The sequence below is a fragment of the Poromitra crassiceps genome (assembly GCF_964638095.1).
Source record: "Poromitra crassiceps genome assembly, chromosome: 17".
NCBI lineage: Eukaryota > Metazoa > Chordata > Actinopteri > Beryciformes > Melamphaidae > Poromitra > Poromitra crassiceps.
The window spans coordinates 34,188,883-34,204,606 of NC_139635.1; the positions used below are offsets into that span (position 1 = coordinate 34,188,883).

The window sequence follows — 15,724 nt, forward strand, 5'->3', positions numbered from 1 at the left end:
TAAACCTGTCTGCTCCCCTGTGTGGGACAGGCAAACATTTTTAAGGCGCTCCTTGATCATTAAAAACAAAAAGGCATGTCATACGGCTCGGGCATGCTGTTAGGCGCCCCGGGATTGGCTCCTCCACTGCCATCCAACCAGCCAATAGGGGTCCTGTAATTAGGAGAGGTGAGCCGCAGGACTGTCCTCGGTGGAGGAACATTAGCAGGGTGCCATTTAGGCAAACGTGGGTTTCTTGCCCCACGGGGTTTGGAATTTAAGGTCATGATGCGAGGGGACAGTACTGTATCTTAGCCATCGGTTGATTTTGAAATGTTAAATTTGCATGCACTGCTCAGTGGGAGTGGACTTAAGAAAAAGTAAGCTTTTAAATCCGCACAGCTTGAGAGGCCTCTGTTGTAGGAATACAGATTTGCAAAGAAGTGCCTGTGGCTATTGCAGAGGTTACTCCAATAAAACATTCAGTGCAAGTAGCAGACTAAGAGCTAGTATTGCTATTCGTATTCTTTATTGATCCCACAATGGAAAATTCACACACACAGAAACATTGATATGCAGAGAGGCACAGACAGGGTATTGCTCATATAGATGGAAGGACCTCTGTTAGTAAATAATGCATAAATAGTGGTCAATAACTATGAGCTCCTCTACTGCTGGGAAGATCCACTCAAAGAATGGGTTCAGGTAAACAGGAAAACAGCTCAAACTATTGCTGAGATAACTCCTGTGTTGCATCAGTATATCGACAAATGGGTGCGCAACATTGTCCAGGATGACAGACACTTCAGGCATGATGACTATTGTACATTTGAGTTCACTGATGCAATATTACATCCAACAGTTGCACCAGCCTTTTTGATCATCTTTCTCAACTTGTCTTGTCTGAAGTCGGCAGCCATATTGCTCCTCTGAGACTCATACTGCAGCTCAGGTATTTGTTGCAGCAGTATAGTGGTTGTTGCAGGAAAAACATTTAATTTTCAATTACATGATCATTTTTGAGTTGACTGAGTTTTGAATCTCAAAAAAACAGTTAAAAAGATCATTTGTCACTTGTTATTAAAAAAAATGTGTTAGTGAGAAAACAAGCATTCTTTTCCACATTCATAAAAAAAACAGAAAAACACTGTATTTTGTTTGTTTGTTTTTGGGGGGGGATGCTTTTTGCATTGTTTTCATCCAACAACATGGAGGTAGCAGGAGTCATAGGGGAGCATTGGCCACTAATGAAGCGAACTGCTGTATAAGGAGAGAGCCCCCATTAGGACCAGCCTGCCAGCCCCGGTGCTCAGTGCAGGGTCCTGACGCCTGGATGTGCCACGTCGCCTGCACAGCCTACAGCCTGCGTCAGTGGAAGATGTATTGGAAACTATGGAAACTAGCAACCATTAGCTGAAAAAATAATGTCAGACAGCACAACAGGCAGCTGCTGGTAATGAGTTTTGGTGGTTGTACCTGCCCTGGAAAAACAGGGGGTAGAATAATGGTAAAGAACAAAACTATGACACAAATGGGTTCAGTGACCAAAAAGTGTTATACAAATCAAAACGACGTTATATTTTAAATTATTTAAAGTAACTGCCCTTTGCCTTGATGGAAATGCAAAAGCTTTGGAAATACATTTTGAGCATTTAAGCATATAAGCCTAGATCAAAATGGCTTTAATATACCGAAAAACATATTACATTCAATCAGGCGTGTCCACATTTTTGGACTGGTAGTGTGCACATAATCTACATAATCGCTGTAGGCTATATACTTTTCTTGGCAAAGTAGCTTCATCTATATAATATGAATAAGTTGCAATTTCCACTGAATCTAACTAAACCAGAGACACTCAAAGTGAAATGGAATCAATCAAATCAAAGGCAATTATTTTGCGACAAAGAATAGCCTGCACATCAGATCCTGCTGTTAGTCTGTACATTTTGTCCTTGAGGAAAGTGTCCCACAGGCATGACTGATGATGACGCGATCCCTGCAATTTACACATTTCAGAATAACTGGTGCTGTCACAAAAGAAGACAAATGGGTGTCTTCCTCGTCTTGAAGAGGTACAACCACCAAGAGAGCTGCCTGTCTCTTCTCTATGCTTGGAAAATACATGGCAAGTGAAATTTCTGCTAAGAAGCCATAAAGCGTCTCATGCTACTTGTGAAAGGAAAAGGTCCTCATTAAAAAACAGACCCTCGTAAAAAATGATGATGCCCGACAACCGCTTTCATGTAAGCACTTTCTTAGTTGTGGTCTCAGTCTTGTTTTTGTGTTCAATTTATACTTCACAGACAAATGCATCAAGAGCAGATCGCTGTGCAGTTATTAATCATTTAAAGTTTAATTAAAGAGGAGAAAATCAAAAGGGAAGATTGAATTGAATATGTAACCAAAACAATAGAAAACTTGAGTCCCAAGGCACAAAATCTGCAAAAACCTTGCTTATATCTGTAATATCATCCAAAACAAAGCATGGGGCTCCTTTGATAATGAATGAGTCAGAGTTTGTGGGTATTTTGACAGTAGCCTAGATTTCAGAGCTCATTTGCGTGCAGAATCTCCAAGTCAGTCTCCCATTCGTCCTCAATGTTCCAGTGTTGTTGATGCCATCACAGATTAGAGACCTGGGATCTGTTGTTTCTAGCTTTGAGTGAACTGTTCATGTTCATAGATTGATTGAATTGTCCAAGAAAAGAATAACATGGTATTTCTGTTTTGAGGTGGATTTTTGCTGTAGCCTAAATTATCAACCAATCTTGCCTGAGTTGCCTCATCTCTAAATTGAGCAACAACAACAACAACAACAACAACAACAACAACAACAACAACAACAACAACAACAACAACAACAACAACAACAAAAGGGGGGGGGGGAGTTAGAGATGCACCGATCCACTTTTTTTCAGTTCCGATCTGATTCCGATAACTCAATTTGGATATCTGCCGATACTGATCATTTAGTATTTGGTTTGGTAATCAATTATCTCATAGCATTAGTTACCTGGTTCATAATATTCCACAATATTAAATTCAACAATTCATAAAGATCATTCGATTGTTGCAAAACAATTGTTCAACTTAAAATTATGAAAATAACATTTCAACAAATCGACAATTAAGCGCTGACACCCCCCCCCCCCCACCCACCACATTTGGTAAAGTGGGAAACCCCCCAAATATTTATAAGACTAAAATATCTCCAAAACCAAAGACATGTTGTTGAGTTAGCTAAGTGCTATCATTACTAGCTCATTACACCCGATACCGATATCCCATCACTATTTTTAGTGAATAATCAGTTAAGGCCTTGCTTGCTAAGCACTTAGAACCCTCTCTGTTACTAGTTCACAGGTTGTAAATGATATTCTGTCTGGTTTGGACAATAATCAACATTGTGCAGTTATTTTTGTAGACCTAAAGCTTTTCAGAATGTTTTATCATCCACACCCCTGATCCTATAGCCTGTGGTTTCTTTCAAAACTACCAGTCAGATTGTCAGTGTGCAGTGTTGGACATACTTTTTGAAGTTTTAAACCTAATTAAAAGAGCTCCCTAAGGCTCAAGAATAGGTCCGGTCTTGTTCACTATACATTAATGACATTGTCTTGTACATAAAAGCTGATCATTTCTATGCTGACAGCAAAGTTCTCCATAATTATTTACAACTGGCCATCAAAGGCCAGCAGTTTGGCTTCAGTGCTCGACATAGGGTTCTCATCAGTCTCAAACGTGTGCTGAATACTGATAAAACTTCATATTTGATGATGATTGATTCTTTATTCCTGTCATGCACCAAAAGTGCTCAACGCACTTTGTGTTGCAGTGGTCTAAATATTTAAACACAATTATACCACAAGAAAGCCATCAAGAGTTCATCTCAGTCCTGACCAAAATATTCTGCCTTCTTTCCCAGGCCTGACATACAAAATTAGATGCAAAAAAAGTTCCCTTCTTAAAGCACAATTACATTTTCTCATTAACATCTAATTCAAATAGATCAACATAAACAGGTCATTTTATGAAAGAATACAGGAAAGTTCTACAAGAAATTAACCTAATTTTCAATCTCCCCAAGCTCATACAACAGACAAAGCCTATCCTCTGGAGTGACATTAAACCTACCAGCCTCTATGGCTAATGTTAATGTTCCTGAAGGTAATTGTGCACATAGGGTTATTTGTCTTTTGTTTAAATTAAACTTCACATAAGGTTCTACATTGTAACTATCCTTTATGAGATATGTTCATATTTTTGTTTATACCAACGGACCATTTATCTTTATACATAAGAAACATTTTACACCTAATCTCCTGATTATCACAAAGTAACCTGCTATGGAAAATTAATGACAAATCATTCAAATAAAATAAGGACCTCAAACCATGGATGACCATGCGAAATGTCCCAATTAAATATCGTTTTAGTGACTGTGATCAGACATATTCACAAGTCTTTCAAAGCCGAAGCATTTAACTTTTATGTCTGATGTTGGAGGTTCCCATCCCATCTCTCCACGAATGGCCAAAACAGAAGTAAATGTATGGACTCCCCCCAAAAAAGGCTTGATGCAGTGTTGCAATTTGTATGTTCACAAAAAACCCAAACACCAGAAGCATAGTCAGATACAGGAGGACACACACATGAAGTATAAATTTAAAGTTTGGAATCCCAAATGACCACAATATTTAACTTTGTTCACTGCAGATCCCAGTGCTCTACCCGCTGACTGAGCTAGAACATCGACAGCTTCTTTTCGCCAAGGTATTTATACTGATGTGTAAATTATGACAGCACTGTTGAACCAAGGTTAGAAACAACTTAATGGGACGTCTGGTAGTGTAGAGGTAAAAGAACTCGCCTACCACTGCGGAGACCCGGGTTTAATTCCCGGCAGCGATACGTCCGGCTTGGTCAGACGTTCCTACAGCCACAATTGACCGTGTCTGCGGGTGGGAAGCTGGCTGGCGCGCACATGTATCCGAGGAAGCATGTGCTAGTCTACCCAGAACGGCAGAGGGGGTGGAACAATGACCGGGACAGCAGGGGAAAAAGTACAATTGGGGAGAAAAAGCACCCAAACCCTCCCACCCCACACCCGTTGTACCCCAAAATCAGAAATATTATTGCAGTGACTTGCAGATCAGCAATAATGGATCCTCTCAATATTAAATATTTAGGTATATGGATTGATGGTACAGAGGTCTCTACTCTTCCGCCACATGCTTTGATCTATAACTGAAGATGTCTATGGTACTCATCACTGTATTTTATCTCAAAAACTGGGCTGACCTCTCTTTACATGAGAAAACATCGTTACTTTCTGTTTATTTATCAAACTCTTTTCCAACAATGGTATCATCTCTTATGTTGCTTATTGACTGGAGATTCTGAGTCAGCACTGACCCGGGAAAGACTGCTTTCAGATTTTTGCACTCTACATAATAATAATAATCTGATCTAATAAAGAACCTAACCTAATAAATATTATCTGTAAACTCTGCAATGTTTTCCAATTATTAAATACAGGTTTAATGAAAATATATACGATACAAACTTGGTAATATTGACTGTGGATCAGTATTCACTCCAATGAAGCTTTTATCCCCCGCAATAGTTCCTGGAAATATTGTTCTAGATTAACCAGCGCTGTAGAGTTGCAGCAGAACGGAGCGTTTGTGATGTACTTTGAAAGGGTAAGACCTTTAAAGAATCAAATTGTATATTATCAGCATTATTTTATGCATTCAAACGTACTTCCTGGAACTATTCCCCTGCACACACTATAGCTACGTGAGTCACGTGATGATCAAGCATTTTGGGCTTCTGTTGGCACCACTCTCTTTTTAAATCCCTCTGCTGTGGATGTTTCAGTCTTCAAACTCTTATGTGAATGAAGAGCATTGCATAGTAACTGCATCTACCCACAATTACACTGGATATAATATCACACACTTACTGCAAAACATTTACAAAGCACTATTTATTCAATTCTGATCTGCGCCACATATAGAATTCATCCACAAAAATACAAGGACAAGAGTATATCTATACATATGTACAACATCATGAACAAACCACACAGATGGTAGGTATCAAACCAAACACATAATTTGACTATTATATTTTGTATTATAAATAATTGATGCCATTCTGGTAGACCACCGTTCATATGGTATCTGGCTACAGTATGTTTAATGGCGACAGCATAGGAGCTTCTGCCATCATATCTATATAATTACACTCAAAATGTCCGCCTAACAGATGTTCTCCTGCACTCAGAAACCTACAATCCTGTTTGGAAGGAGACGAAGACACGAGCGCGATACAAGCTCATAATTTTAAACGCGCCGTATATAGAGGAATCCTTGGGATCTGAAGAATTTACCAACATCTGGAGCTAGTGGCAACTTTTTGAGAATGTTTTAAAAGCCTAAAACTAGGACACCTATGAAAGGAAATTGTATGTCATTAGACTGTCAATGGCTAGTTTGCCTTCTCTCCACCCCCCTCCCATCTTTCTCCAAAGATGGAGAAAGATGGGAGTTGTGTGAAGATCATCCATCATTACCAAAAATGTTGAAAACAAACAAATCTCTCTCACTGGATGTCGTCATCGTCAAACAGGTCTTCAAAATCTGTGGGAAGAAGAAGAAATGTATCGTGAGTTACGTAACAGAGCTTGACAATGGCCGTATTTCAAATATTCCTTCAAGCCAGGCATTTGACCATAAAGCAGCTTAATAGGTTGGTGGGTCAGAGGGGTGCAGGGGGATAAAAGTAAAAGGGGAATCTGGGAATGCAGTTACTGAGGGGTCTGTGTGCCCTTCCTGTAGGCCCGTCAGTTTGTGAGGTCAGAGGTTAGGTGGAGAACTGTACCGACATGCAGAGGCAGGCAATGTGGCATTTATTCCCATGCAAATAGCCCACCTTCATTTAGGGTTCAATGGGTTTCTATACCTCCTATATAGCCAGGTCATACATGTATATTCCATACAAGGAGCTATTTTCTATTTGAACCCTTCTTAGTTTCCTTTACGTTTGCCATTGATGTCGTTTTCTTTGTGTGTTTTTTTTTTTTACTTAGTGGGTCTCGCTGGTTAAATAAAAGTTATAAAAAGCTGTCTATTGCACAGGCTTAACGGAGCAAAATACAATTTACTGTGTCAGTAATGATATGCACACTGAACGTAGTATTTGCCCTGAATTTGTGCTATCTGCAAGTCCTATTTTGCACAAGCCGGCCTTTTAAAAAGGTGTCATCAGACACAAAACACTCAATGCCTAGACACAACATGACAGAAAAAACAATATTTTGAGCCAAATGAAAGCCTTGAACAAACAAAACGCTACCAACAATGAGAGACAGGCACTTAGAGGTGACAGAATGGCTCATGTCGTATGCGTTTGTATTGCAGGCTGACTGCGGGGACAATGCTTTTCTTTTAAGAACCACATTTAAAGACAGTTGTTAAATGTCCATTTTTGGGTGTCTCCTCTGGAGGCCGTGCTCCGGTATGAGAAGCAAAGCAACGCTAAAGGCCTTCATATACTTCCGCGTCAGACCCCTCGCCCAATGTGCCGAGGGGTGCGCCGCCGCGGTCGGCGGGCCTGCCGGGCCGCGCAGCCTGCGTGGAGCTCCTCGAAAATGTGACTCGACGGCGCAGCCGACGCGAACAGCGCGAGTACAATATAATATAGATGGGGAGATAACAGGAGAGAGTGAAAGCTATTAGCAAGTATTGCACTACATTCTCTCCTTGGGCCAACTTCTAGTCATTTAAATCCTAGTGAAATCACACAATTGACTCATTTTTGCATGGGGACTCCCCTGCGACACCTCGTCAACCTGACGTTCGAGTGTATAGGACCAGCTGCCGCCGGCAAGGCTCCAAGTCGAGGCGGACGCGGAAGTATATTTCAGCCTTAAGCGTTCCTGCAGTGGGGGGTCTGCATAGACTTTGTGTTGCATATATATTGAGAAGTCATGGCCGTTTGATGTAGCCGTGCCTGGGGACACAGATCACACTGCATTATAAAACACAGTTTGTAGGGGGCAGAAGGAATGTTTTGGGGCCAGTAAAGACATTTCCTGTTGCCGAACCGACAGCACTCTGACGCCCGGGGGCCTGGAGAGAAGGCAGCCGCTAATAGATTCAGTCTGCCCTGACTGACAACTTCCCATTTCAAGATGACAGACTGCTCCTCGATTCACTTCAAATGAACCTGACGTGCAAAGATATTTTATAAGGATATTTGTATCTGGAATATCTTTAAAGTGCATCATTCTATCCAAAGGTAAGGCAAGTTAAGGCTCTGACGAGTCACGACGTTTTACTTTTCATTTGATAAATTGATCCACCTTATTTCTGAACGCCCCGCTGTTAAATGATTATGGGTGCAAGGTCTAGGTCTAGAACGTGACTGATTGTTGCAGCTGGTTGTTAACGTTACTTGTTGGCAGAGGGTCTGTGGCGCTCGTACTCAGCGCATTTCCTCGTCAAACTCCGACGCTGGGAAAAAGAAGTTGCTTGTCACAAAGAAATAACACTCGTTTGACGACTTATTTGAGGGAATGTAATTATGTTATCCATCACATCCGCTAACCTGTTGCTCTTTGAACAACTCGAGATATGTATCGGCGAGATGTTTGGCCAAGCTGGACGTGAATGGCTCCCTGCGCCTAAAGCTTTGAAACACTGTTTACAGACGCAGACTTGTCCGTGTCAGCAACGTAACGGGGGGTGGGGGGGGGGGGGAGGACGGGGCTGACTACGACTACACCGGAAGAAGCGCCCATATTTCACGTAAGGTATCATGGCAGCTAGAAATAAGGTGGATACGTAAGGTCAGTAGTATACGGTGTATGCAGAGATCATCGACCTAACTGAGGGCTTAAAGCCCCAACATGTAGGAATCTACTGAGCAGCAGCAACAGCGGCCTCTGCTGCCAGAAGTGGTAAATACAGGACGCTAATAAATGCTACACTTCTGTTTGTATTCAGATAGCCTTATTTTATTGAAACAAGTCACTAATAAACATTTCGCTTCCTATACGTTCTTTTAATATGAAGGAGCTACAGCAGGAAATGGAGGTACAACTTTGATGCTCCGTCCCGTTGCATGGTGCAGGAAACAGGCATTCATGGCGCAGAGTGGGAATGATAGAGGTGCCATTGTCCTTATTAGTAGAGATGCTGCGATCGAGATTAGTTCATTAGTTAGAGGAGAAAGATAGCTGCTGTTAGCTAGCTAATTAGCCATGTTAGCTGCCTCAGTAGGTAATGTTAGCCTATAGAGAGTATTTATCTGACGTTTATGTTAGCTACTCCTCAAACCTGCGGGTGGAAATGGTTTATGCGATGCGATGTATGTTGAAGCAAGACAACGTTTTAATGTACCTTGAATTGGACAAATTACGACGGGTCGTGCTCACGCAGATCTAAGCCCTGGCCATCCTAGGCTCAACGCGGCCTCTGTGTGCTGCTGCTGCATGCTGGATAAAAATCCTGGAGCGGGGTCATGGAATGGAGTGCTTATATCGGAGCCTTGGATCGGTCATTTTCGCTGGAATCCGATCCGATCCGATCCATGTTTTTTGGCTGATATCGCGCCGATATCCGATCACATGATCGGATCGCAGCATCTCTACTTATTAGAAGTCAGTATACCATCAAAATGATCTAGAAGCTGTTATATTACATACTGCGGCTTTAATGTTTTTGATCCTGGATTCATCACACACTGATTCAGATTTACTGTTGAGAATCTCAGATGCAAAGATAACGCATGGCAAGTTGTAGATATATGTCCATGGTTGCAGCTATTGCCAGGGGAACATCTTTACCATTGAAGAAGTCTGCGTGTACTGCCTTTTCATTGGCAGCCAGGTCCATCAGTAGTCCTGTGCTTCCTCCAGCCTGCAGATCAGACACACAGGTACAGTACAGTCAAGACAGCCAGCCAGAGGAGAAACAACCCGTAAACAGGGATTTTAAACATGATCCTGCGGTAAAATGGCAGAGCCAGTATTTCTTTAAGCTGTACAGTACGTGGTCATTTTGTCTGATTGTCCACAATCTACAGCGTAAAAAAAAATTACAGTCTTTTTCGCTGCCGCACCTTCCTGTTTTCATCCCAACCGGTAACAGCTTTTTGTTGAACTAGTAAACTCGCTAAATGACTTAGCTAATAGTTTATCAAGCCAATTATCTATTACAACATGCTCCTGGTTAATGGGCCACGCCACTAAACCCTGAGGTACAGTAAACTGAGTGGCAGCAGGCCGTTAACCTGAATGAGAAACATCATGGTAGTAAAGCCTCACTGCAGGATGGTTTTTGACAACTGTAGTAAAATCCAAACAGCTTGGCTACATGTGTCATGATCAAATCAACTGGGCCACGCCCACTTCCTAATGGCTCCCAGACACTGTACCATGTTAGAAATGTTGTTGTTTAATTGCACCTCCTACTGTACAAGTAAATCCGTCTACGATGTAAAGCCAAAGCTCACGAGTTACATCCTCACACCGTACGGTCAAGCCCAACCCGGAGTGCTCATACCGTAGGCCTACATGTAAAATAGAAAATAAAACAGCTCCTCAGCCCCTGCGGACCATTCTCTGGCTATTGTCAATTATCAATAAAGATTGGTTTGAAAGCTCTGAGGTAGTATTACTAGGTACTGTAGCAAGGCCCATATCTCTGTCCCTCTCTCACACACACATGCAAGTCAGCAGCACCAACAAACTAACAAGCTAATAATGAAAGTTATGAGAACGAACTGAGCCCGTTTCTGACCCAATTTGTGAGTGATTTTAGAGTCGGGCCAAATTTCAGCGTTTGCCGTGCAGTGTACAGGGGGGAGCGAGGGCCGATTAACTGCTCGCGAGCGGCCGTCGGACACTCTGATGAATTTCCGACAGTCAGAAATGTTGGTCGGCCGTCGTCAGCCTCTCTCACAGTTGATGCAGAGCCACGAGTTGATTCCCCAACCTCAGTGTTTTTTCCTCACTACGGCTGACGGAAAAAATGGAGGCCAGGTTGGTCAAGCTGTGGCAACAGCGCCTCTTTGCTGTTTCCTCCTATTCACGGCTGATATGAATGAGAGAAGCTTTGGCAGGAAAAAGCTGTTTATCTTCAGCTGCCTGGTAATATTTTTGCCGAACCCAGAACAGGCCAGCCAAGAAATGTCTCAAGGACGGGCAGACTGACTGGCTGACTGACTCCCCATTGTTGAAACACGCATGCGTGAGTGTTGAGCAGCAGTGGTAGCAGTCCGGGTCCGGCTTAGTTTGCCTAGTCTTGTTTTTGTTCTGATTTAGATTTGTTATTAGCATGTTGGTGCTGCTGACTTGCATGTGTGATGTGTGTGTGTGTGTGTGTGTGTGTGTGTGTGTGTGTGTGTGTGTGTGTGTGTGTGTGTGTGAGAGAGTGAGAGGGGGACAGAGAGAGATAATAATGAGCTTTGCTACCTGTCTCAGAGCTTTCAAATTAATCTTTATTGCCAATAATTGTCAATAGCCAGAACGGCCTGCAGGGGCCGACAAGTCATTTTATTTTCTATTTACATTATACAGTATGAACACTCAGGTCATGGCTTGAGGGTTGGAATCAGACCGTACAGTGTGAGGACATAACTCTTGAGCTTTGGCATACATCGCAGACAATTTACTCGTACAGTCGGAGATGCGATTAAAACTATATTTCTAAAATTGCACAGTGTATGGAAGCCATATCACTTATCTTTTGCCAAGATAATCTACCTACCTGACAGGTGTGGGACACAAACATGCTGATTGAACAACATGCGTGCCATGGACTGGCCAGTGAAGGAAATTAGCCAGGGGAAGGGCAAAAATGCAACAAGAAATCTCAGAATTCCCCTAAAAACCCTGATCAACAGGCAAAAATTGACCCAAAGATTTAGATAATTGGATTGTTGGATTGGGAAAGGAGAAGTGCTCTGCTCACTAACATGGATTTGAGCATCTAAATACGCCCTTGTGTGAAATGGGAGCAAAAACAAAAGTGTTGAGTTTATATTTTTGTTCAGGACGCTACACTTCAGTAGCTATCCACCACTACCATGTCAAGTCAAGTCATGTTACTAACGCGTAGTCAAAGCTCAACTAACGTTATTTAACGTTAACGTTATGTCGAAAAAAGAAATAGCGAGATATTACATATTTATTACCCGTTGCTTCAAACGTTCAAAATGTATGCATTGAGGTTACAAGGAAAGCTGTAGCTAGCTAATAGCCAGCTAGCTAGTGAGCTAACCAACCTCATCTAGATCCACGTAAGGCCCAGCGCCTTCAGGAAACATCTCATCCACTGCTGGTTTCATGGTAATTGAGTTAGACTGATCCTTTAGTGGCATCAATACGACGTATTCTCGTCAATTTAACACAAGAAATCGAATAGAAACGTGCAAAGGCAGCTCTGCTAGAAGCCAAATTTAAAGTGGCGCCAGGTGAAAATAATTCCGATGTGAAAATCAAGTCAAGCTACAAAGGTTCCGCTGTACGTTTCCACACTTTGGGGGTTTAGAGGATAATGTCATCATGACACATCTCAGGTTTATATCTAGCCTATAAACCTGAGATTTGTCATGATGTAAATTATAAATAGGTCAATTAGAGTATATTTGGTTAGGTCTATTTGAACAGTTGAAAATAGGCTACTTTGAGCCTAAATATCAACCTGTAAGCAGCATGTAAAGATGAAACTTATACAGTACAAAGCAGAGCTCACCTACTGTAAGATACTGTGTGCTGTAACGTATAGGCTACAGTAGGGTCAACACAAATTTTATTAGGCTACATAAAGCTTTTTTGGTTTTATTACAGAAAGCGTATTACCAAAATACATAGTCATACATTCTGCCATTGTGTTACTTATGGATGGGATCGTGTGTGTGTGTGTGTGTGTGTGTGTGTGTGTGTGTGTGTGTGTGTGTGTGTGTGTGTGTGTGTGTGTGTGTGTGTGTGTGTGTGTGTGTGTGTGTGTGTGTGTGTGTGTGTGTGTGTGTGTGTGTGTGTGTGTGTGTGTGTGTGTGCTGTAATGTAGGGGCAAAGAAGAAAAAATAAAATGTGAAAGACCTCATTGACATTCATAATAATAAACAGTAGACAACTAGCCAGATTACTCCCCTCCTTGCCATTTTAGAATATGACCTCCCATGATGATGGACCTCAAAAAGCAAAACCGTTGCAACTTCATACTTATAGGCCTACCTGACCATTCTGTTAATGGGCGGAATGCTGACACATAACTGTTATGATGGGGGGGGGGGGGGGGGGGGGGGGGGGTCACGTTTTGTTATTATACTTTTTGAACAGTTTTTTGAACAGTTGATTCTCAGGCAATATCAATTGATCCCAATAAGAGTCCACTGTTTCATACTGCAAATGAAGTAGCAACTAGCAAGCATTGCTGTTATGACAAGAAGAACATTTTATGTATAATATATTCCAATCCTCACAACATGTAATATCAATGATATGGTGTTAAAGAAAAATGTGGTATGATGACCTCCAGTTGGTGATCATGAGGCAAATAAAAAACAATTATAATAAAGAAAATCTAAAACTGAGTTTTGGTGGGTTTAAGCTCCACCCTATTCCTGGTCATAATCATCTGAGTATTAGTCAAAGATTAGTCAAGAACAGATGAGTGGAAGCATCTTCTCCAATGTTCCCCGTCAACAACAGTGCCATCTTGTGTCACGTCTCCAGTGCTGCTCCCCACTCAGACCAGACTCAGAGTGTTTCTTTGCCACAGCCTTGCTGCCGTGTGGGTATCATCCTGCTCACGTCGATGGTGTTGTTGGCGAAGATCTCCTCGGCTTTGGCGATGGTGGCGGCCGGCAGGGTTCGTTTCCGGCTCAGGATCCAGGCGAAGTCCACGTGGAACAGATGCAGGATGTCAGTGCAGGAGTACAACACGGCAAAGTTCACATAGTCGGTGGACATGATCCAGTAGGGAGAGTAGGGCAGGACTATTTGATGGACAAGGGTACAGGATACACATGTGGTGAACACACAGATAGGGATACAGGAAGATAAAACACACAAACATACACACACACACACACACACACACACACACACACACACACACACACACACACACACACACACACACACACACACACACACACACACACACACACAGAACTGGTAGTCATTCCTCAAAGTGTATTGAATATAGTTCTCACCATCAGTGTTGGGCAAGTTACTTTCAAAATGTAATATACTACATATTACTAGTTACTTTCATTTGAAAGTAATAAGTTACTTTACAATATTACTTTCTGTGTAGAGTAACTCATTACTTATTACACTACTTTTGCATTACTTTCACCAAAATAACAGCAGCAGCAGAATGACATCTCCGCCCCGGAACCATCCCGAAAAATAATTTCAACCACATTGAAATCAGTGTAAACAGTCCAAAATTCTAAATGTTATTATTATTTTCCTTTCATATTGTCATCTATAGTGGTTATTTGCATAAAAACACACAGTTTGATTAGGAAATGATTGTATCTTTTTGAAATATGTGCTTTGATTTAATCAAATGTAACTCAATTTGTAACTTGAGTTACTTGACATAATACTTGGTATAATATTACTGAAATCCTATAAGTAATAAGTTATATTACTGAGTTACTGCTAAAAGTAATATATTACATGTAATATGTTACTTTTGTAATGAGTTACCCCCAACACTGCTCACCATAGGCGTAAGTGATTCCCAGCTTGGCAGGATTCTTCGGATCCTCTGTGACTCCGGTCCCTACAATTTTCCTCAGCTCTCCACTGCTGTTATATTCCAACAGTCAAATGTCATGTTATAGCAATATACACAGAACAAATACTACCTGACTATACTATACACAGAACAAATACTACCTGACTATACTATACACAGAACAAATACTACCTGACTATACGCAATTGTGTTACAACTCACTCTATTTCAGAGCTGACCAGTCGGATGGAGCCGTCAGGCTTCAGAGTGAAGTCGGTCTCGATGCACCTTCCCTGCTCAAACTGAGCCGGCAGTCTGGCAATTTCAAACCATTTCCCCATGAACTATGTGGGCAAATACAGAGACAGCATACTGAGTGTGAATAAATCTACATGTTTTGTTGAAGTAAACAAAATGTGTGACAGCTCCATACCAAACATAAATCATTGTGATAATCAAGAAGTTATACAGTGAGAAGCAAGAAATAATCTCTTTCTAATTTTTTTTTTTATGTATTAACACTTCAATATCAATGGTATACTGCCATTTGTTTACTGATCAAAAAACTTATTTGGCACCTTTTTGAGACATCGTTGATCTCAAGAGAAGAAAAAGTCCTTCAATTTGATCAGTTTATTAATCATCATTTGAGACTTAGCAGTGGTTTGCACTGAAAAAAAACAGTCTGGAGACTAAATAGCTGCTGTATTATTTATTTTCTTAGACTAAATTACTTGTATTGAAGCTGGTGCAGGGGAGGGATAGGACAGACATCAGTGTGTCACAGCAATCCATCACTGGCCAGCACTTGCCCTGACAGTTTATGTATTCAGTGTGAACTGGCTTTCTGCTGTTACCTGTCTAAGGTTGAAGGCAGCTTGGACGGCCGGTTCTGGGCACGGACCCCAGTGTGAGGTCTGGGCCCCGATTAGGGGGAGGAGGAACGCAAGAACCAGACTGAACGATGGATTCAT

At 41.6% G+C, this 15,724-nt stretch overlaps 2 protein-coding genes across 2 annotated transcripts; both read right to left on the minus strand.

The window, feature by feature from the left end:
* Positions 1-5,955: 5,955 nt before the first annotated feature.
* Positions 5,956-12,469, minus strand: LOC310791885 (COP9 signalosome complex subunit 9). The gene is made up of 3 exons (XM_083653562.1): positions 12,280-12,469; positions 9,839-9,911; positions 5,956-6,629 (listed from the first exon to the last, which is right to left on the minus strand). Exons 1-3 carry the CDS (start codon positions 12,373-12,375, stop codon positions 6,592-6,594), a joined length of 207 nt encoding a protein of 68 aa, XP_083509688.1. The 5' UTR covers positions 12,376-12,469; the 3' UTR covers positions 5,956-6,591.
* Positions 12,470-13,756: 1,287 nt separating this feature from the next.
* On the minus strand, positions 13,757-15,724 carry apoda.1 (apolipoprotein Da, duplicate 1; the record flags this gene model as incomplete). Its single annotated transcript, XM_083654085.1, has 4 exons — positions 13,757-13,995; positions 14,736-14,821; positions 14,973-15,094; positions 15,608-15,724. 4 exons carry the CDS (start codon positions 15,722-15,724, stop codon positions 13,757-13,759), a joined length of 564 nt encoding a protein of 187 aa, XP_083510211.1.

Coding starts and splice junctions, on each gene's coding strand:
- LOC310791885 (XM_083653562.1), bottom strand. CDS start 12,375: ATGCCACTAAAGGATCAGTCTAACTCAATTACCATGAAACCAGCAGTG. Junction 9,912..12,279: donor CTTACGTGGATCTAGATGAG/GTTGGTTAGCTC, acceptor TCTGATCTGCAG/GCTGGAGGAAGCACAGGACT. Junction 6,630..9,838: donor ACACGCAGACTTCTTCAATG/GTAAAGATGTTC, acceptor TTCTTCCCACAG/ATTTTGAAGACCTGTTTGAC.